Here is a 22,338-nt window from a genome sequence, read left to right as displayed (position 1 = left end):
TGTAAAATTCACCTTTTTCTGTTGAAGCATCCCATGGCCAAAGGCTGGCTTCGTACTAAAGATAAGCAGGTCCTACAACAATGTGACTTAAACGGGAGACATTTTTGTTAAAAGCCTTGATTTCTATTGGAAGATACTTTAGTGAAGCCAGTAGGGGCTAATGCAATGCACTGGAATGCAATACAGGTGGTAGCTCATTCTGAGAGAACTTTTGAGCTATTCAGGATGTGCTGCCACTCCATAAGACCCGTTTTACAAGTAATTCCTGCTGTAGTGTCCCATGGCCAAAGCCTGGCTACCTACCAACACTTTATTGGTTCTAGCCCGTCAGTAACAAGAAAGGGGAACATTTTTTTTTTTTATGTTATTGGAGGATTGTCCTTTTTCTGGTGTAGCATCCTATGGCCAAAACCTGACTGCCTACCAAAATTAAGCAGGTCTAGCCAGACAGTGACATGAAATGTCCTTTTTGGTAAAAACTCGATACTTTAGTGAAGCCAGTAGGGGGTAATTCAATGCACTGTAATGCAATATAGGTGGTAGCTCATTCTGAGAGGAATTATGAGTTATTCAGGATGTGCTGACACTCCACATAAGACCCGTTTTATTTAAATTCAATAAGTCAGTTCTGCTGTAGCATCCCATGGCCAAAGCCTGACTGCCTACCAAAGCTAAGCAGGTCCAGCCAAGCATTGGAGGCATTTTTGGAGAAAAAAACATGATTTGTGTTCAATGAATGAACAATTTCAGTCTCTTAAAAAAAAAAAAAAATTCAAACTCATGATATAAATATTGCAACCATTTTTGTTTTGTCTTAAAAGATAGAATAGGCAGTGCAGGAATTATAGGTGTCTTTTATTACAGAGACTGTTTGCCTGGATTATACTATTAAACTCAAGAGCACATGCGGTGCTACACTAGCACCAAAAGCTGGATTTCATGAGCTGGATTTTTATGAAAACACAGACTACAGACACAGACCAATGTGTGGGCATGGGCAATTACACACAATTGCATATATTTCTCTAAGTAATCAGTAACTTTTTCCAAAACAATATTTTGTTGTCTATAATTAATAAAGACTTTTACATAATGCATGTGCATGAGCCAGAGAGACACAAACATGTTTAAGTTTGTCGTACCTGTTATTTTTATCCGGGTCTTGACATATTGACTATGGGTCCTGTCAGTGTTTTCACTTTCTGTACATTATGCAGCAGAGCTCCTCTGGCCATAAATCTTATATGTCAGAAAATGTCAACAAATGTCAGCATAAATCAGACTGAAATTGTATCTTCCTTGAGTAATATCCTTGACAAAAGACACAAATAAATGTAACATTAAGCTTTTAACATGTAAACAAATATATATATATATATATATATATATATATATATATATATATATATATATATATATATATATATATATATATATATATATTTTTTTTTTTTTTTTTTTTTTTACTTATATCAAAAAGCTTTTTTTTAGTGTTTGTGTTTTGTTTTTGTTTTTGCTTGCTTGTTTGTTTGTTTGTTTGTTTGTTTGTTTGTTTGTTTGTTTGTTTGTTTGTTTGTTTTTGCAGCCTTAGTGATCGTAAGACATTTTTTTCAAAACCATAATAAATTACTGATCACAAACTTTTAAATGGTAGTGTACAATAAATATATTATATACCTCTATATGGATATACTATATCAAGTTAAGTTTGATTTTAAAATATTTTGAACAATGTTGGTAACCAAGCAGTTTTGGTGACTGTTTACTTTCATTGGGTGTACAATAGAAACACTCAAAATATCTTATTTCATGTTCCACAGAACAAAGAAAGTCATACAGGTTTGGAACTACACGAGGGTGAGTTTAAATTGTAATTTGGGGCATGTATTAGCAGCCTACTATTTATTACACACAATTGATGGATGTGTTGTCCATATGATGTCGATGCGCTCTCCAGTGGGCAGAAGTTAGCTGTGCTCGCTCTAGGACCCGGTGTCCCTTCTTGCGTCTTTTGGCTACTTGATGCTCTCCGGGCTTACGCCTATATGGATTTCATAAGCAGATCCAGCCCTTAGATGAGCAGCTCAGGATATACAGAAGGATTGTGTGTCTTGGCGACCAGGGGACACATCATGTTTCCGTAAAGATTCACAGAAGATTGCATATTCCACGTCTCTGCTCTCTCTCACGTGCCAGTCTATATGCATTTGTGCGCGCCCTGGGAGTTTCCGTTAATTTCACGGACGAGACACCGCTGGGAGAAAGAGCTTCAGGGGTACAACTTTTCTTTATTTTTCTAAAAAAAAAAAAAAGAAAGAAAAAGGAGCTGCACTGGTAAAAACGAAGGTAATTTGTCTTTATTATTCATACCCCGCTCATCTAGCGTTTGGTTTTGTAAATGACCGTTTTCTTATGGTGTAATGATGATTATATCAACCTTATAGCCAAAGAGACATTATTTTTAGTTTAGACCGTTTTCATTTATCTCTGCTGCAATGTAGAAGCACTGTAAGTCTGGCTGTTATATTCGCAGCAGTTTTACGATGTAAAAGTTTTGAAACCCAGAGGCTTGCTCCACACTGTCGGCTCTAGCTCATTGACATTAGTGCGCGCTCTGGAGATGCGCGTGTCCACTTTACTTTCAAACGCAAATCGTTTGCAAGCTGAAATAAACGTCCCTTGAAGGTTTGTCCTTATTCTTAGTTATATAAACCGTTTTAACCTATGTTTTTAACTGAAATTACTTTTATGACAGGGAATAATCAACAATGAATCGGCGATGGGGTCACTCGAATGGATTCCTAATCTACCTGTTTCTGCTGGTTTTATGGCGTGCATGGTAAGCAAAACAAAAGACTGTCAGAATGACGACTATAGTGTTATGATTTTCACAGTTTACAAATAAATTTGAAATAAACAAAAATAATTAGTGCAAGATAGTTGATTTAAAAAAAAAAATGAAATTTCTGTCATTATTTACTCACCCTTCTGTTGTTCCATTGTGGAGCATAAAATAATACAAATAATTGTCCATTCAAAATGGAAGTTTGGTGCCCAACATTTCTTTCTTCTGATGAGCCAATTAGTTTTGGTGACCATTGACTTCCATTATTGTTTCTTTCTCAAAATATATTTTATGTTCCATGGAAGAAAGAAAGTAATACAGAAAGTTTCACACACACAAAAAAAAAAATCATACACATACATGACTACATACATGTATTTCTATGCATAATTTCATCATAATTTAAAGCAATGTTCTTGGTTCAAGCTAAGTTTATCTCAATGGACAGCATAGTGATTACCACAGATCATCATTTTGGTCATATTTTTTTAGCAAAATTCATCAAGGCAACTTGGTAAACGAGACTCGCTTATCCTCTACAAGTTCATGCATGGGTAAACAAGACTGTCGTTATAACAAACATTAAAATACACACAGTTTATTAAACATGTTAAACATAGCATCATAATGTGTGATAAATCACTTATTAACTTTGTTGTATCTAATTTTGTTGTCATGACGTTGTACCGCCAGTAAACCTGGTAACTCTCACACAAAGTTTGTGCAAGAAAACCTTTTAATAGAAAGATTATGTAGAGAAGAACATAAACGTGTCTACCACCTGTCGTTTAAATAGGCACACCAGGTGCATAACGTACTAATATTACGTCTGTTATAATTAATCGGCTATCTGCATAGTACTGTAGTCCCACCGCAAGAATGGAAGTTTAGATAATGGTATACGCATTTTGATGTATTTAAGAGTTAATGAACTCTTGCTTTAACTGAAATATGAGCAAAGTATTTCTGCATGCACTAATAACCTGTGTTGTGTCTTACACAAACCCTGAGGTATGTTATTTTAATAATTCAAATATTACCTTAATTAAATTTTCTGCTGCAAATGACCTTATTCATAAATACTAGTGATTCCTTCACTTTAGTGTTTGCAAATAAATTATGGCAGTGTGGCGATTTACATTTTTATAAAATAAAAAAGGGCAGTATTTTCTCACAAAATGAATAATTATTTTTTTAATAGCCAGCTAATTATATGTACATGTGTAAGTCAATATGCAAACATCTAAAGGGAATAGGGGTATGTAGACAGGCCATTCGGGACAAGTTGTCTAAGATGAAGTCTCAAGTGTTTTGGCACAGCTGCCATATTTATGCTTTTGACAGATGGTCTCATCCTCTATTAACTTTATTAGACTAGAGCAAAGCTTTCTCTGTGTGTAACTCTTTATGTAACAGATGTTTGTGATGTCAAATGTATCTTGTGTAGTTCTGAGGCAGAGGTATCTGGCTCCGATGCCTTTAAAAACAACATAACCCTCTTCACACGGATTTTGGACCGGCTGCTCGATGGCTACGACAACAGGCTGAGACCTGGTCTTGGAGGTAAGAGTGTGTGATTATTGAGGAATCAGAGCTGTTCATTTACTCTGTTCAATAAGCCTGTGCAAATTTTTTTTATTTTTTATTTTTTTTATTTTTTTTAACAAGTATATGAACTCTATGTACTAAAAAGCAAATGACAGTGATTGTTTTTTCTATTTAGGAATTTCATAGAGACTCTTGTGTTAATTATTAGACTAATGGATTTAGCACAGCAGGGAGGGAAATCAGTAGCTGGATTCTTAGAAAATGTAGCAATGTGTTAAGAAAATTTTAAGTGATTCGGTGTTTATGAACTGATTTTGCCACTGTTAAACTAATTATAATGAGGTGTTGATGACCTGAGAAAACTGACTGAAGTAGAGGAAAACAAAACCAGCAATCTCAGCTCCACTTGAGAACAAACCCTGTTTGTGTGGTCTGTCTGTATATGTGACCCTTGCCATTGTTTGTACGTTCATTGTTTGTACGTTCTTGACAACATGAAAGACACCATGGATCAAGCAATGCCAAACATTGAGAAAAATAGATTTGAGACAAATAGATTTCTTGTTAGTGTTTCATTTTGAGATTTACAGAGACTAGCACAAACATCCACTTGTGTCAGTGGACATGCAGTCGAGCTAAGAGCCAGGATGAAGTGTTGCCATGGTTCCACTAATGATAAGTGAAAGTAATAGCTCAGAAATGAAAAATTTCACATCATATATTTACCTCCATATCATTTGAAGAGTGAATTAGTTTCCTTCATCTGTGAAACACAAACGAGATGTTAGGCAGACTGTCTGTTTTTCTGTTTTTCATGCGTTAAAGTGAATGCTGATTTATCAAGCTTCAAAAAACACCATAAAAGTAATCTACATGACTCATCTGCTGAAACGTTTCATATGAAGAGCATGCTGAAATTGAAGCTGGCTTTCATATAAAGCTATTATATGGTTTCAGTGAACTTTGAATATAACGCATGAGCCATATAAACGGTTGTGAAAATGTCGGTACATTTAGTTCCTGGTTGATGACGTAATTTGGACTTTCTGTTTGCTGTGTGGCATAGATCGAGTGACAGAGGTGAAGACTGATATCTATGTGACTAGTTTTGGGCCAGTATCAGATACAGACATGGTAAGACATTCCTCTTTTCACATCAGATGAGTTGTATATAATGTAAATCTTTAAAAAGTACTTGGTATTATCCTGTTGGTTATCTCATTTAATTTTCTCTGTTGTTACCCCACTATCGCTCTCCCACATTCCTTGTTTTCTTTCTGTTGTCTATTCATAGTATTAGGTACCTGCTGTTGGCTAAAAGCTTTTCTCAGTACTCCTCTTTTCCCCACTTCACACTGTCTGCTCTCAAATATTTAGAATAGAGAGGGAAAAAAAGGGTCAGATGAAAGAAAAAGGATTTTCATTCATTATTTATTTATTCATCATCTTTTACTGTCCGGTTGAGTGTTTTCTAAACCCCACTGAATTCTCTTGCTCTGTAGTAGGTAAATCTCTGTTCGGAAAGACATTATTATGTCAGAACGACCATCACACTACGTATTTCTGTCATGTTTATTTTTTTTCTGGGTGCTCTTGGGAAATCATGATTTACCCAAGTACATTGCTTGAATCGCATCGTGTGTGTGTGTGTGTGTGTGTGTGTGTGTGTGTGTGTGTGTGTGTGTGTGTGTGTGTGTGTGTGTTTGTGTGTGCCCTTGTTTATATTACATTGTGGGGACCAAATGTCCCCATAAGGATAGTAAAACCTGAGATTACCATTGTGGGAACCAGCCAGCGGTCCCCACATTTCAAAAGGCTTACAAATCATACAGGAGGAGTTTTTTGAGAAAGTAAAAATGCAGAATGTTTCCTGTGATGGGTAGGTTTAGGGGAAGGGGCAGTGTAGGGGGATAGAAAATACGGTGAACATACGCGCGTGTGTGTGTGTGTGTGTGCGTGTGTGTGTGTGTGTGTGTGTGTGTGTGTGTTTGTCTGGATCACACACTGACATACACACACACATATGCTACCATTCCAAATTTTGGGGTTGGTATGATTTTTTTATGTTTTTTAAAAATGAAACTCACCAAGGCTGCGTTTATTAAATTAAAAAGCAATAAAAACAGCAATACCATTTTTTTTTAAACAACTGTTTTCTATTGTTATATATTTTAAAATGTAAAAATGTATTCCTGTGATGGGGAAGCTGAATTATCAGCATCATTACTCCAGTCTTCAGTGTCACATGATCCTTCAGAAAACATTCTGATTGGCTGTTCAAGAAACATTTCTTATTATATTGTTGAAGACAGTGCTGCTTTTACTTTTGTGTCATTAAATAGTATGCTCAAAAACAGCATTTATTTAAAATAGAAATATTTTGTAATATTATCAATGTATAATATTATCATTTTATTATCAATTTCACTTTTGGTCAATGTAATGCATCCTTGCTGAACAAAAGTATTAATTTCTTTCAAAAAAGTCGAGAAATCTTAATGACCTCAAACTTTTGAGTCAACGATGGTGACTTTTATAGAATTAATAATATTACTGTAACTGATACTGATATGGTCCTAATCATTTATATTACATCCCTGCGTTATAAAGTGTATGTGTGAAATAAATCTTGTTTTCTGATTCTGAAAGACAACTTCCTTAAATGTCTTTACAAATGATCAGACCTTAGGCCTTTTTCACAAGGAAGGTGTTAACCAATTCCATACATTATATTGCATAAAAATAGACATATTTGGTTAAAAATTGACGTATCTGGAGGAACACAAAAGCATTTTTATCTTACTGTGCCACTCCCTTCAGGCTGTGTGGTTATGATATGACAGAATGGAAAGTGACAATTATTGTCTGTTGGCTTGAGGAGTTCTGTGGGACTCCAGCGTAATGGAGGGTAATGTTGCAAGACATTAGCAAGAATATCAAATGACCAGGCAAGCTTTCCTCAAACTTTGCCTGAGATAACGGTTTTAGATTTTACAACATTACTGGAATTAACTTAATATGGACCCATAATAGGTTTGTTACTACAATATGATTGTGACTTTGGGAAAGCTGATAGAAGATAGATGGAAGAATGAAAGGAAACTAAGAATTACAGATAGGTTGCAGAGTGTTGGGGGGGGGGGGGGTCTGGCGGTCTAGTGACAGCATATACTGTCACACAATATTATCTTTCCTGAATGAGTGTGGGAGTGCATAAGTATTTTCTTTTACGTACATAACATTGTGTTTTTCTGTTTCTGTGCTGCCATGGAAACAGGATGCCCGCTTTCACCCCGGGGGTCGGTGCATGGCAGCACTGTGCCTGAGGGATTAGGATATAATGCACTGATGTGAAGTTCTTCTGACACTTTGCCACTTTCTAGTATAGAGAGGAAGATGAAACACACAGATTATACACAGACAATGATCACATTGAGAGAACTGAAAAGTCACTGGGTTTTGCTGAGGAAGCCCATTCAGTCTACCTTTATAGTTTTTTGTAGATGTTTTTGAAAAATAATTACGTCCAAAGTCTGATCTAGAAAATCTAGATCAAAAGTACGAGAAACAAAATACTAAGACATGCTAAAATACACACTATGCAAGATTTGGGGCTGATACAATTAAAAAACTTTTTTTTTTTCATTTTTATATTATATATATTTTCATTTTTTCATTTTAACATTTACCAATACATTCACACACACACATACATGAAGAATATAGATAAAGCAGAATATGAAATGGTAATATAGTAAGAAGGGGAGATTTGATACATTTTTTAAATGTTTTTGATGAAAGTCTCTTATGCTCACTATGGCTGTAAAATGGTAATAATGTGAAATATTAATTTAAAACTGTTTTATGTTTAATCATGTTTTAAATGAACTAATTCCTATGATAGCAATGCTGAATTTTCAGCATCATTACTCAGTTTTACATGTTCCTTCGGAAATCATTCTAATATGCTGATTTTCGCCTCAGAATATATTTATTATTATTATCAGTGTTGAAAACTGCAGCTTAATATTTTTCTGAAAATGTCCTTCTATGCCCCCAAACTCCTTTGTGAGACACAGCCCATCTGCCTCGTCCTGCTTGCCACAATTAATAAATGTATTAATTAAAAGAAAATCGATTCAGCTTCGTTATCCTGAGTATATTTTATAATAAAATAGTATTAAATTAGGAAACTGAAAAAAGAGAAAAAACAGTAGGAATTTGCTTTTTTTTTTTTTTTTTTTGGTATATTTTTGTTTCCTATGTTCTATTTTTATTCTTGTGTCCTGTCACTGTCATTCTGCCTGGATCAATATCATCAAAGATGATTGACTACACTGTAAAAAATCCAACTCACAAAACGTTAGGCTAATGATTATGTGTTAGTTACCTGGACCAATTTGGCTTAACCAGTGAAAAGAAATTGGTTCAACAATTGTTGGACCAACCTAGTATTCATTGTAAATTCGATTTGTAATTGCAAGTTAACAAGCATACAAGTTGGAACAAGTTAACAATGCATTCTGAGTGCATCATTCAAAACTCATCCACCGCTCCCAGCATGCATTGCGGCATGAAGCATGTCACCATTGTTGAGATTCATGGGCTGATTCTTGATGTCTGTGGGAGAAAATCTAACAGGAGGTCAAAGTGCTTAATGTACAATATGTTTTAAAATAAGGTTTCAGCTTTTCTGAGTAAAACTATGCTGGATCTTTTCTAGAATCACAATAAAATAAAGTTAATAATATATTGCTCATATTAAACTCAGTCATGAAATCAGTGAATTAAACAACAACACAATTATTCAATTCTTATTCAGCAGCCAGAGAAACACTCTATTAATAAAAAGTCTTCAAACTGCCAAACCAAAGAAAACACTAATCACCATTATGGTGACCAAAACAAAAAAGATCTTACTCAGTTATTGGAGTTGAGTGAACTACTTTGTTTAAAAGCAGCAAGTTGCCTTACAATTTTAAGTTGTGTCAACTTTTCTTTTTTTTACAGTGTATTAGCTTACAGTTTTGATTGCGGTTTGGTTCTGTTCTGGCCAAGAACTCCCTGCCCATACCCCTGCCTAGCATGGATAAGAGCAGGGAGAGCAGTGATAACCCCCTTAAGGTAAACAGAACAGAACCAACATAATGTATTGCAAATATCATTAATGTTGATATTTAAATGTACAAAATAATTTGGGAATTTAGTCTGATTCAAGGGGAATCAGAATACCAAATCCTAACAGAAAAGAGGAGGAGCTGGGCATGGAGGAGGGTAAATGAGCTCTGGAGAAATGCGATAAATGCTGATAGTATTGAAGGAGCTTGTATACACTCCTGAACAAAATCTTAAGACCAGGGGATGCATTGCAAGTTTTACACATTTTGCACTAGTGGATCATAACCAGGTTGTAAGCACTGATTCAAAATGCCAAAAGAAGAAACAGGAGCAAGAGACAAAAAATAGAGAGTAGGCAATTTCTTGAAAACTGCATTTAAACTCAGTTCATCAGCTGATCAAAAGTTTAAGACCATAGCCATAAAAAGGTCAAATCTGCACAAAAATATGGCTTTCATTGTCCTTCAAGCAGTCACACTGTCAAGATCTCCTGATGGCAAAGGCAAAAATGCTTTCTCTCTTTGAACGTGGCAGGATTGTTGAGCTGCACAAGCAAGGCCTTTCGCAACATGCCATCGCTTCTGAGGTTGGATGCAGTAAGACAGTCATTTTACATTTCTTTAAAATTATGGGACAAAAAAGTCAAGTGGTAGACCCAAAAAGATTTCACCTGCACTGAGCCGCAGGATCTGACGGGTTGTCCGTGAAGAAACAGGTCGATCCTCAACCCAAATTAAGGCCCTTACTGATGCTGACTGCAGCCTAATAACCATAAGACGTCATCTGCTAGAAAAGGGCTTCAAGAACAAAAAACGTCTTCAAAGGCCACGTCTCCTCCCACGACACAAACTTGCCTGTTTAGAATTTGCAAGGGAGCACCAAATATGGGACATTGAAAAGTGGAAGAAAGTTTTTTTTTCTCTGATGAGAATTTTTTTTACCTGGACGGTCCCGATGGCTTCCAACGTTACTGGCATGACAAGGAGATCCCACCTGAGATGTTTTCTACGCGGCACAGTGGAGGAGGCTCCATCATGATCTGGGGTGCTTTTTCCTTCAATGGGAAAATGGAGCTTCAGGTTGTGCGGGGGTGTCAAACGGCGACTGGCTATGTGGATCTGTTGCAGCAGGCATCCCTCTTGACCGAGGGCCCCCGTCTGTGCGGTAATGACTGGGTCTTTCAACAGGACAACGCTGCAATTCACAAAGCCCGCTTGACAAAGGACTTCTTCCAGGAGAATAACGTTTCTCTTTTGGACCATCCTGCATGATCCCCTGATCTAAATCCCATTGAGATTTGGTGATGGATGGCAAGGGAAGTTTACAAAAATGGACGTCAATTCCAGACCGTGGATGCCCTTCGTGAAGCCATCTTCACCACATGGAGCAACGTTCCCACCAGCCTCCTGGAAACAGTCGCATCAAGCATGCCGAAACGAGTTTTTGAAGTGATCAACAAGAACGGTGGGGCTACTCACTACTGAGTCCTTTTTTGAAACATTTTAGTACTGTTGTGCATTTATTTTTGGGCTATGGTCTTAAACTTTTGATCAGCTGATGAACGGCCTGTTTGAGTTTAAATGCAGTTTTTAATAAATTGCCTACTCTCTATATTTTGTCTGTTGCTCCTGTTTCTTCTTTTGGCAATTTGAAGCAGCACTTAAAACCCGTTTATGATCCACTAGTGTGAAATGTATAAAACTTGCAATGCATCCCTGGGTCTTAAGATTTTGTTCAGGAGTGTATGTATGCTGTGATAGATGTCGTATTCCTATAGGTAGACGTGATCAGCTGACAGCCAGCTGATGTGAGCTTGACTAACGTGACCTGCCTACTCTTGATTTCTGCTTGTGCTGTGGATGCTTCTGTCAACAAAACAAATTCCAATAAACGATGTTCTATCTGGTTCTGATTCCGACTAGTGGATTCAGACTTTGAATCAAAACACATTTTCTCTGTCAAGTGTGCCTGATGCATATCAGCAGTGAGTGAAGAATGTCTTGCACTATTGCACTCTGATCTCCAAAAGCTCCTTGTATGTCACTCTCTGTCCTCAGGAATATACAGTGGATGTGTTTTTCCGCCAGCGATGGACAGACGAGCGCCTTAAGTTTCACGGGCCAATGAACATTCTGCGTCTCAACAACCTGATGGCCAGTAAAATCTGGACCCCAGACACTTTCTTTCACAATGGCAAGAAATCTGTGGCTCACAACATGACCATGCCTAACAAACTGCTGCGCATCATGGAGAACGGCACTCTACTGTACACCATGAGGTGCCCATAGATTACTTAGATGTGTTATAGTGATAAATGATGATGTGCTGTTTAATGAATCTAATCATTCAATATTTGCTAAAGAAAGCCCCCAAATTGTGATCAAGAAATAATTGAACAGACATTACATTAATGCATGTCATTATTAAAAAAAATTAAAAATCTCAAAAATCAGCTATACACTATACTGTTTAAATGTTTTAAAAAAAAGTTTAAAAAAATACTTTTGAAAGTAGTATCTTATGTTCACCATTAATTAATTTGTTTCCTTTGGTAATATGTTTTTAAAAATGTAATCATTCCTGTGATTCAAAGCTGAGTTCTCAGCAGTTTTCATCTGGTTAATATTTTGAAGGAAACCATGACACATTTTTTGAACATTCTTAAATGAATAGAAAGTTCAAAACAACATTTATTTGAAATGAAATATTTTGTAACATCATACATTATAAGTGTCTTTACTGAAACTTAACTGATCAATTTAAAGTGCCCTTGCAGAATAAAAGTATTCCTTTTTTGAAAATAATAATAATAATCTTACTGACCTTAGACTTTTAAAAGGTAGTGTTAATATAACAGTATTTCAAGCATGAATTGCTCTTATGGTTGGAAAATTCCTTTTTATACAATATATGTATTACAGTTTTTCTCTGTCGATTTGACACACTTCTCCAAACTCATATCACTGCTCTCAAAACAATTGGTTTTTACAAAAGTCACAGTCATTTGTGCAGCATTTTTCCAAACAACAAACACATCTCTTTTACTTGTTAACTTCTCAGTTGCACTTGGAATGTTCTCAGTTACAAAATAAAAAGGTTTTGGAGAGGATAGAGGAACGGTAATATTGAGAGGGAGAGGAACAGTGAAAGAGGCAGAAAAAGTGGAACAGCGGAAGGGGTAGAAAAAGATGAGGTGAAAGGAATAAATGGTATAGGAAGAGGTGATGGAGCAAAAAGAGCTGAGGATGTAGGAAGAGGAGTAGATGGAGAAGAGATGGTAGAGTGGAAGGCAATGGCATTAGTGAAAAGAGCAAGCGAAAAATATGTATAAAAAGAAACGGACAGAGGGGAAAGGGAGAGCAAAATGTAGCAGGAGGGAGGAGAGGTAGAAGGATAGGGTACAGACGGGTTTCAAATGAAAATCAGAGTCACCCAAATTCACCATGTCATAAATTATGGTCTTTACTTGAGAGAATCTGGACAGAGAGTTCAGCCCAATATAAACACTGTGCCACAGTCAATGTGCCTGGAAAACAAGTGCTGCAATCCACTGGTCTTGGGGCACAAAATTGCGTAGTTGTGTGGGAAAATGTCCAATTTCACTATTCAGCACTGGTGCAAGAGTGGTTTGAACCCACATTTCAGAATAGTGTTCCTTCCAGTATATTCTCCTCTTGGAGATGAAAAGTATATGATTAGAACCCTTACAACCAAGTAAGTCTACCTCAAGCGATGGAAGAGGCCTTTGGTTGAGGCACAGAAGATGTATGAATGAGGCAATTTATATAGCGCTTTCATATGTACTACTGTACACCCAAAGCGCTTTACATTCATGCTAGGGGTCTCTCCTCAACCACCACCAGTGTGCAGCATCCACTTGGATGATGCGACGGCAGCCACAGTACAACAGCACCAGTGCGCTCACCACACACCAGCGATAGGTGGAGAGGAGAGAGAGTGATGGAGCCAATTCAGTGGATGGGGATTATTAGGAGGGCATGATTGGTAAGGACCAATCGAGGGAATTTGGCCAGGACACCGGGGTTACAACCCTACTCTTTTTACGAGAAGTGCCATGGGATTTTTAAAGACCACAGAGAGTCAGGACCTCGGTTTAACATCTCATCTGAAGGATGGTGCTCTTTGACAGTATAGTGTCCCCATCACTATACTGAGGCGTTAGGACCCACACAGACCACAAGGTGAGCACCCCCTGCTGGCCTCACTTACACCTCTACCAGCAGCTACTGGGTTTTCCCAGTTGGTCTCCCATCCAGGTACTGACCAGGCTCAATCAGCCCTGCTTAGCTTCAGTGCGTATCCAGCAATCACGCCTGTTTCCCCACATGCATGACTTATGAAAATATAATATGCTAAAAAATGCTGGGTTAAAAACAACCCAGGTTTGGTTGAAAATGGACAAACCCAGAAATTGGGTTGTTTGAACCCAGTGAATGGACCCATTCAAACAACCCCAATTTCTGGGTTTGTCCATTTTCAACCCAACTTGGGTTGTTTTTAACCCAGCATTATTTAGAGTGTTGATGTAATTCATTGACCAGATGTAATTAAGAGGTAAGATCTATAAAGTTAATTGATTCAATGATTTCAGTAGATTAATAAAATCCATTCTTTCATTCTTTTATTGGGTGAAAACTCATAAACACGTCATTAAAGAACTTTGAAGAACACAGTCAAAGTATTTTCATTCAAGCATTTGTGTATCTACAGCTGAATTTGTTATTAAATCATCAGAGAACACAGTTTTAGTTTTTATATTAGTATTTATTTTTCATAAATGCATTAATAGAAACCTCAGTGCTTCATTATTACAACTGAAGAGTGTTTATTTTGCTGTGTTAATTGTTTTGAGAGTAACTACATTCATTTCGGTAGAAATGTGTCAAATCGATTGATAAACTGTAAATTGACACCCCTCAAAGTAATAACAGATAACTTTGAGGGTGACTGTTGTGTAATATGTGTTTTTGTGTGTATATTTGTGCAGGTTGACAGTGCAAGCTGAATGCCCAATGCATCTTGAGGACTTTCCAATGGATTTCCATTCTTGTCCTCTGAAATTTGGCAGCTGTGAGTGACAATGTTACAGTTTTTCTCAGTCGATTTGGTACATTTCTCGAATCAAACTCACAATTTGTAAGTAAGTGCATTTTTCAAAACAATTTGTACAAATAGCAAAACACCATGGATAACCTGCAAAAGCTACTCTCTTCAAAATCGTTAGTTCATCTCTCAAAAGTAAATATCTGTGTCAATGAACATGTCAGTGCCATCAGAATGACAAGTCCTTGTGTCATTGTGTACAGATAAGACTGTCAAATTGTTTAGTCATGTTGTCAATAACAGTTTACTGTGGAGGGATGTTCTGATGGAAACTATGGCTAAAGTTTTGATGACAATTATTGTCAATTGTATCTTAGTGTATGTGTGAGTGTAATTGCAAGAGAATGGAAAAGATTCTAAGTATTTTATTGACAGAACATGTCATTGAGATAGAGAAATGAAAAGCACTGAATAGCATGCGCACAAAAAAAAAAAACCTAAAGAAGAAATGTGAACATAGGAAAAACTGTACTTGCGGTGCTGTAGAAAAAAAACACATATATACTCTCTCTCTCTCTCTCTCTCTCTCTCTCTCTCTCTCTCTCTCTCTCTATATATATATATATATATATATATATATATATATATATATATATATATATATATATATATATATATATATATATATATATATATATATGCTTGACATATGATAACTTGTTCAACCATTTTGTATGTAAAGACTTATGCTGTGAGCTTGTGCCTAAATGTGGTGGTGGTGGTGGGGGGGGGGCTATTCAACAGAGACCCAATATAATACATTTTGATCAACATGACATAAGCAACTGATAATGTCGGAAACAACAGAGAATTGTACATAATCATTTGCATGGATGTACCAAAGCATTTGCAACTTGTTCAAAGAAATGAGAAACTGCTTTTTTGATGTGCACAAGTGACAAAATGATGTGAGAATTGAACAGGTAGTTTTGAGAATTTCAATTCTGATCTGAGAAATCTACTAAAGCGACTGAGAAAAACTGTAAACATTAATTGTATTCCCATGCTCACTTTCTTCCCATGCTGCTTAATATAGGTCTGTGCTTTGGGGTTTATTTTAATACATATTTGGTCTGTTTTTAGATGCTTACACTCTGTCAGAGGTGACATATGTTTGGACACGCAATGCTACTTTATCAGTGGAGGTAGCTCCGGATGGATCTAGACTTAACCAGTATGACCTAATGGGACAGACTGCTGGCAAAGAAACCATCAAGTCCAGTACTGGTAAGATGTTCAAAAGCAGTCACAAAACCATCTGGATCCATCAGGTCTATTCCCCTGTCTTATGTTTCTCTTCTACCCTATAGGAGAATATACAGTGATGACTGCCCATTTCCATCTGAAGAGGAAGATTGGATACTTTGTGATCCAGACGTACCTGCCTTGCATAATGACCGTCATCCTATCCCAAGTCTCTTTTTGGCTCAACCGAGAGTCCGTACCTGCACGCACAGTTTTTGGTGGGTGAGCATGTGCTGTGTGCATTATATTGTGATCAGAACATAATGTGGAAAGCTTTTTGATTCAGTTCAGCTTATTTATTTGTTGGCTGTGTCTTTTCAATGTAAAATGAACTTAGCATGCTGATTTTGTTGTTCTGATTAAATTATTGATGCAGTCATGGATAGAGCTGATGTTGGGTAATGCACATTCAATTTCTATCTGAACTCTGGGGATGAAGCGGAGGCAAATAGCTATAAAATTGTGTTTCTCTGTGTTTTTTTACGTGAATTTTTGTTCATTAAGTGAGGAAGCTATAGCATTCAAAAACATATTTAAATTAAACACAGCACTTACTAAGAATGAAACGCTGATAGCATCATTTATTCATACTCTTCGTTGTTTTAGTGCCAAACTCACTAAAGGAAATATCAAAAAGGCAATTTGTACTCCATAATTCTACATCTTGATTGCATCTTGGAGTGCAATATGATACAATTTACTGACTGTACAGCATCACTTTACCATTGTGATCTAGGCACTTAAAATGGCTCTTAAATGCTGGTTATATGATATTCTCCATTCTCCATTCTCATTTGATCATCATTTCATCAATAAATGCCGTCATGATCACTAAAAACTAAAAACATCCCTCTTGAGGTTGTGAATAAGGTGCAATCTATTTTAAGAAATCCAAAAAATTATAAATGGCAAAATTGAATTATGTATGATGCAGTGCAATGTCAGACAGACAGAACTTAGCTCAACTGGATTGCAGGTGCTTGCTAGGGCTGTATGTGTGAGCTGCACACCACACGTGTAAATGAACAGTGTGAAATCCAAGCATTTATTCATTTCAAAACCTACAAAATAAAAACACGATGGTTTACCAATTAAAAATGTTTCGTTTTAGTTTTCATCTATATCAAAATATAAAACAGAAAACCAAAATATTAAAACATTTGTTATTTACAGTGAGCTGATGCTAGATAAATTAGAGTAGTATATTTAGCATTTTCTGCCTTTTCTTCTTAATTTCTGTTATGATGATGAATATATCTGGATTGATTTATTTTACCCGGAAGCTGCAAAAAATAATTACAATTGCTCACAAAAAACAGAAGACCATCTATACAAAATGAGGACAGGAGATTCACTCAGGGCATATGACTGAATGCTGAAATGAACATTTTTTTTCATTAGCCCGCAGGGCATTTGTGATTACGTGAGTACATCTGTGCTGCCTCTTCCACAAATGAGCGAACTACATAAATGCTGGTAATTATCTGCAGCAAGGCATCCGGTGCTAATGCGGTATCTTTATATACAGCAGTCCCTGAGTTTTTTTTATGCTGTTATTCTGTTCCAGGTGTGACTACAGTGCTAACGATGACCACTCTGAGTATCAGCGCTCGAAACTCTTTACCAAAGGTGGCCTACGCCACAGCCATGGACTGGTTCATTGCTGTGTGCTACGCATTTGTTTTCTCTGCTCTCATCGAGTTTGCCACTGTGAACTACTTCACCAAGCGCGGCTGGGCCTGGGATGGCAAGAGCATTGTCAGCGATAAGGTAACCATGACGACACAGACCGCGCTTTGATTTTGGAGTGAAGCACATCTGGTGGCTTTGATTATTGTCATTGGGAAGGGAAGTGTTATTTAGAGGGAAACCAATACTGTTAATTCAGTACAGCTAATGTCTCACCCTTTTTCTTGATTGAACATTGTCTGACGTTGTCTCTTTTTTTTGTACATTAAAGGTGCCCTAGAATGAGTTGAAACAATATGTTAAATTGTTCTCTGATATCTACAAAGAGATTATGTGGTTTATTTAAGCGCAAAAAATGTCCAGATACAGTGTTACAGGTCCATTTACAACCCTATAAATTGTCCCTAGGATGTAATGCTCTGTTTTTGCCTTATTTGGAAGGGTCATGAATATTAATGTTGAGCTCTGCTCTGATTGGCTTATTTCAGGAGCTCACAGCAGTTCAGTTGTTCAGCGATGCAGCTCGTGAGTCCTGACCACTCTGACAGAACACAGACTGACTAAATGACACTTTAAACAGAACATCTCAAATGGAGATTGATAAAATGCAGCTTACTTGTTTATTGTTTTCAGATCATCCGTGTGCGAGAGAGAGCTTGCGTGCATATAATTGCCAGATTGTTTAGGTAAAAAACCGGCTAGTATAGATGTTCGTTTCACAGAAAAGCTCTGATTGGGGGATTTAAATTACTGAAATCTGGTAACCGCCATCAAGAACGCTCTGCCTTCCCTCAAACAAAACCAAAACCAGTGATGACTCTTCTATTTTTGTCAACGATATTGCATGATTATATAACGTTAGTCACAATGTAGGCTACGCAGTGACTGTGATGTACTCTGAAATACATGCATGCAAAAACATCATACTTAAAGGGGGGGTGAAACACTCGGTTTCAGTCAGTGTCATGTCAATCTTGAGTACCTATAGAGTAGCATTGCATCCTGCATATCTCCGAAAAGTCTTTATTTTTTTTATAATTATATAAGAAAGATGCGCTGTTCCGAGTCTTTCCGAAAAAAGCCGAGCGGGTGGGGGCGTGTCATGTGAGCGGAGCTAAATAATGACGTGTGCAGCAGCGCGCTGCAGTGAGGAAAGTGAGTCGCTCTGTGAGGAAAGTGATTCGCTCAGTGAGGAAAGTGATTCGCCCGCCGCGTGAGGAAAGTGATTCGCTCTGTGAGGAAAGTGATTCGCTCTGTAAAGAAAGTGATTCGCTCAGTGAGGAAAGTGATTCACCCGCCGCGTGAGGAAAGTGAGTCGCTCTGTGAAGAAAGTGATTCGCTCTGTGAGGAAAGTGATTCGCTCAGTGAGGAAAGTGATTCGCCCGCCGCGTGAGGAAAGTGAGTCGCTCTGTGAGGAAAGTGATTCGCTCAGTGAGGAAAGTGATTCGCCTGCCGCGTGAGGAAAGTGAGTCGCTCTGTGAGGAAAGTGATTCGCCCGTCGCGTGAGGAAAGTGCTAATACAGATCGACCGCCGGCCTATCAGTGGGTAAGTCAGTAGCTACTGGTTATATCACCTGTTTAGCATCCTACAAGCCAGCGCTTTGATGGGCGTAGCCTGTTGCTTTCGCTCTCTCCCTCGCTCTCTCTCACGCGCTTCCGGTAGAATTGTCCGTAAGGCCCATACAAGGAAATTCCGCCCCCGTTAACGTCAAAGGGGACGCATGATCTCAAAAAACTTGCCGAAACTTATGACTAACCGGAAATAGTATTTTTGACAAAGAAATACTCCCATCAAACGTCCACCTTAACTTTTGAAACGTTGTCTATGTTTAGTATGGGATTCCAAGTCTTTAACAGTGTAAAAAGATCAGTATGCATGAAACAGCATTTCACCCCCCCTTTAAGTTCATAAAAATATAAATATATATGTTTGCACAAAATTAATAGCCTTCGTCGTTTTAACTTATATGGTGGAAAAGGTGACGTTTGCTAAAAGGATCGAGTGAACGATCTGTAAGCAACGTAATATTAACCTTTTTCATTAGACACACTATTTAGTTTTGTATGGTAATTGGTGTTTCCTGTTGTTACTGTACTAGCATCTTGTGTTATCTAGACAATGCTGTCACTCTAAGAAACTTTCAATTTAATCAGAAATGGTTTAAACAGCTAGTCAATAAGTGGATAAATCGCTACTGACTGCTTGCAGGAATACAGTTGTAATTGCCCCTTTCTTCAGTTTAAGACGCTGAGCGAAGCTTGCTTGAAATGGGCCGAACAAACGAACGATCTTGAATTAAATTGTTGTGGTATCCGATTATAAACATCAACCAAGATTGTTGACATTTTTTATCTGTGGGAAGAGTATGAAAAGTCCTCACATCCTCTGCACAGGCTGAAACATGACATGTGTCTATGATCTACCATTTCGCTATCCTCAAGTGTTGTTTGGTTACCCGCAGTCCCGATGATTTGGCTCCATCAGTTCCGCGTGACAGTGAACATGTTTGGACGGATGCAAATGTTGGGGGCGTGCATATAAATGATCCCCAACGCTATGTTGAGAAGCACTTATTTTTCCGTGGTGTTTTTCATTCACGAGATTAACATAAGATGTAGGAGGCAATGGTGTTTGAGACTCACGGTATGTGATGTCCATGTACTGAATTCTTATTATTTCACCATGGCAAGGTTAATTCAATTTTTCATTCTAGGGCATCTTTAATGACAAATTAACATAACATTTAGATTGATATCCATGATTTAGCATGATGTAGCAATGTGTTAACTCATTTCTTCTGATTTCAGAAAAAGGAGACATCCGTTATGAAAAAGAATACTGCATATGCAGTCGCTGTGGCAAACTACGCACCCCATATAGCGAAGGACTCAGCTCTGCCCACCGTCTCTAAAAGTGCCACAGCAGAGCCCAGTAAACCTCAACTGGTGGCTAAAGAAGTAAAGAAGACCTTTAACAGCGTCAGCAAGATTGACCGTATGTCTCGCATCATCTTTCCGGTGCTTTTTGGCAGCTTTAACTTGGTTTATTGGGCCACATATCTCAACAGAGAACCTGTTATTAAGAACATGGTGCCCTCCCAGTGAGCCATTAGCTATATATATATATACACACCAATCAGGCATAACATTATGACGGTGATTAGCTCTTCATCATGGCACCTCATAGGGGGTGGAATATATTAGGCAGCAAGTGAACATTTTGTTTTCAAAATTGATGCATAAGAAGCAGGAAAAATGGGCAAGTGTAAGGATTTGAGCGAGTTTGACAAGGGCCAAATTAAGATGGCTAGACGTCTGGGTCAGAGCATTTCTAAAACTGTAGCTTTTATGGGTTGTTCATGGTCTAAAGTGGGTAACTATCAAAAGTGATCCAAGGAAGTGGTGAACCAGCGACAGGGTCATGGGTGGCCAAGGCTCATTGATGCACGTGGGGAGTGAAGGCTGGCCCGTGTTGGTGTCAGAATACACATTGCATTGCAGTTTGCTGCATATGGGGGCCGATGATGAACCCTGTCCACCACCGAAAGAGCCAACATTGGGCATGTGAGCATCAGAACTTGACCATGGAGCAATAGAAGAAGGTGGCCTGGTCTGATGAATCACGTTTTCTTTTACATCACGTGGATGGCCGGGTGTGTGCATTGCTTACCTGGGGAACACATGGCACCAGGATGCACTATGGGAAGAAGGCAAGACGACAGTGTGATGCTTTGGCCAATGTTCTGCTATGATGCCTTGGTACAACCTACCTAAGCATTGTTGCAGACCATGTACACTCTTTCATGGAAACGGTATTCCCTGGTGGCTGTGGCCTTTTTCAGCAAGATAATGTGCCCTGCCACAAAGCAAAAATTATTCAGGAATGGTTTGAGGAGCACAACGAGTTTGAGTTGTTGACTTGGCCTCCAAATCCCCCAGATATCAATCCAATCGAGCATATGTGGGATGTGCTGAACAAACAAGTCGGATCCATGGAGGCCCCATCTTGCAACTTACAGGAATTAAAGGATCTGCTGCGAACATCTTGGTGCCATATATCACAGCACACCTTCACGGGTCTGGATTCCATGCCTCAACAGGTCAGGGCATATTTCGCAAAGGGGGTCATATTTCGCAAATAGGGGTCAAAAATATCAAAAGGGGGACCAAAACAATATTTACATCATAATATTATGCCTGATCAGTATATATATATATATATATATATATATATATATATATATATATATATATATATATATATATATATATATATATATATATATATATATATATATATATATAGGGTGAATTCAGGTAAATTGGGACACTTTTTTGCCATTGATATTGGGAAAAATGTCCAAATTATCCTACATTTCTATCTATCTATCTATCTATCTATCTATCTATCTATCTATCTATCTATCTATCTATCTATCTATCTATCTATCTATCTATCTATCTATCTATCTATCTATCTATCTATCTATCTATCTATCTATCTATCTATCTATCTATCTATCTGTCTATCTGTCTGTCTGTCTGTCTGTCTGTCTTGAAAAATAGCGGTATTCTAAAACCAAAATTTTGAACAAATTCTTCAGTGTACTTTTGATGTCTTTTGATGTTTGCTTTTAACAGCCTCCTTACACTGCCAGGACAATTTCAAGAGAGCATCTTAGCATGCTTTAATTGGACAAATAAACGTTTTTCACATCTTTATTTTTGTATGTTGTTTCATGATTTCTGAAAATTTAACTGATCAAAGA

At 37.5% G+C, this 22,338-nt stretch overlaps 1 protein-coding gene across 1 annotated transcript; it reads left to right on the top strand.

The window, feature by feature from the left end:
• Positions 1 to 1,997: 1,997 nt before the first annotated feature.
• gabra2a (gamma-aminobutyric acid type A receptor subunit alpha2a) lies at positions 1,998 to 21,775 on the top strand. Its single transcript, XM_067422469.1, has 10 exons — positions 1,998 to 2,346; positions 2,756 to 2,839; positions 4,293 to 4,408; positions 5,460 to 5,527; positions 11,569 to 11,789; positions 14,520 to 14,602; positions 15,719 to 15,862; positions 15,946 to 16,098; positions 17,448 to 17,650; positions 20,378 to 21,775. Exons 2-10 carry the CDS (start codon positions 2,769 to 2,771, stop codon positions 20,672 to 20,674), a joined length of 1,356 nt encoding a protein of 451 aa, XP_067278570.1. The 5' UTR covers positions 1,998 to 2,346; positions 2,756 to 2,768; the 3' UTR covers positions 20,675 to 21,775.
• The last annotated feature ends 563 nt before the right edge of the window (positions 21,776 to 22,338 follow it).

The sequence above is a fragment of the Pseudorasbora parva genome, chromosome 17 (genome assembly GCF_024679245.1).
Source record: "Pseudorasbora parva isolate DD20220531a chromosome 17, ASM2467924v1, whole genome shotgun sequence".
NCBI lineage: Eukaryota > Metazoa > Chordata > Actinopteri > Cypriniformes > Gobionidae > Pseudorasbora > Pseudorasbora parva.
This window is presented reverse-complemented; position numbering and strand designations above follow the sequence as displayed.